Source organism: Vigna radiata, unplaced genomic scaffold (assembly GCF_000741045.1).
Source record: "Vigna radiata var. radiata cultivar VC1973A unplaced genomic scaffold, Vradiata_ver6 scaffold_2150, whole genome shotgun sequence".
Lineage (NCBI taxonomy): Eukaryota > Viridiplantae > Streptophyta > Magnoliopsida > Fabales > Fabaceae > Vigna > Vigna radiata.
The window spans coordinates 1-1,321 of NW_014542885.1; the positions used below are offsets into that span (position 1 = coordinate 1).

Here is a 1,321-nt window from a genome sequence, read left to right on the forward strand (position 1 = left end):
CTGAAGAAGTTGAAAGGAGATTAACAAGTGAAAGACTTTATAAAATTGTAACTGGTTACTTAGTGATACAGCCTCTGTTTGATAGAGTGCAGCTCCAATACCACATCTTTTATGTCCATTCGCTCAACAGCTAATTCTGCAGAACATCCAACTCCAATCCCAGCTAAGCCCACCAAACACTCCCTTATTTTGGTTTTCATCACCCTTCTTCCTTCTTCAACAGTTGACACAAGCAAACGTGAATCTGCTATCTCAGTTATTCCTTCTGGAATTGCCCTTTGGCAGAATTTGTGTAGGCTTAGACCCTCACCAAACACTGCATCTATTGGTCTCTTTCCTGTCAGCATTTCCAACACAAGAATTCCATAGCTGTAGATATCCCCTTTCGTTGATACTCCACAACCTGTTCCGTACTCTGTTTCCACCACCATTTTTTTATCACAACAAATTAAATAAACATATATATGTTGCCACTGGGTAATTCAAAAAGCACAGGTAACAATTTTAAAGGATAGAGAAACATTATACCTGGTGGAACATATCCAACGGTTCCTCTAATTGTGGAGGAACTAACCTCATCTCTGCTGGAATGTCCCGTCGTCACATGAAGGAGCCTTGCTAACCCAAAATCTCCCAAGTGAGCAACTATGTCATCATCAAGAAGAACGTTGCTTGGCTTAATATCACAGTGAACTACAGCTTGCTCAGAACCATTATGAAGATAATCCAATGCATTAGCAACATCAAGAGCAATATTTACCACAAGATCAAGGTTCACACTGAAATTTCTAGAGTTGTCGTGCAGCAAACTTTCTAGACTGCCATTAGGCATGAACTCAAAAACTATAGCCTTGAAATCTTTACCGTTATAATCAATACTTGAACAACAAGTCAAGATGTTGAGAAGATTCCGATGCATGATCCTTCCTAAAGCTTTGCACTCAGCTTCGAAACTCTTTGATGCCCCAACTGTTTCAAGATTCAATACCTTCACAGCAACAGGTGTTTTGAAAGGGAGAAGTNATCCACTGTANACAGAACCAAAGCNTCCAGACCCNACCAAATTGGATGAAGAAAATCCATTGGTTGCTTTATGTANATCTCCATAAGAAACCTTNNCGTACTTATTTNTAGGAGACCATGAAGTCGATGGTGNTTTGGGCCTTTTCCTGAANAAATNGATGCTGATAAACAGTNTTGAAGTAACCAAACCCACNACAACAAAAATTGCAATGATGAGGATGAGTTTCTTTCTAAAAGACCACTTGTGTTTCTTTGAAGGCAACTTAGAACATGCAGGAAGCTTCAGTTGAGGTATTCC

At 39.6% G+C, this 1,321-nt stretch overlaps 1 protein-coding gene across 1 annotated transcript; it reads right to left on the reverse strand.

Annotated features, from left to right (window-relative positions):
* Positions 1-59: 59 nt before the first annotated feature.
* LOC106752406 (probable LRR receptor-like serine/threonine-protein kinase At3g47570) lies at positions 60-1,318 on the reverse strand (the record flags this gene model as incomplete). Its single annotated transcript, XM_014634088.1, has 2 exons — positions 60-415; positions 529-1,318. Coding segments are annotated over 2 exons (1,146 nt in total), but the record flags the coding sequence as incomplete, so codon positions are not given.
* Positions 1,319-1,321: the final 3 nt, after the last annotated feature.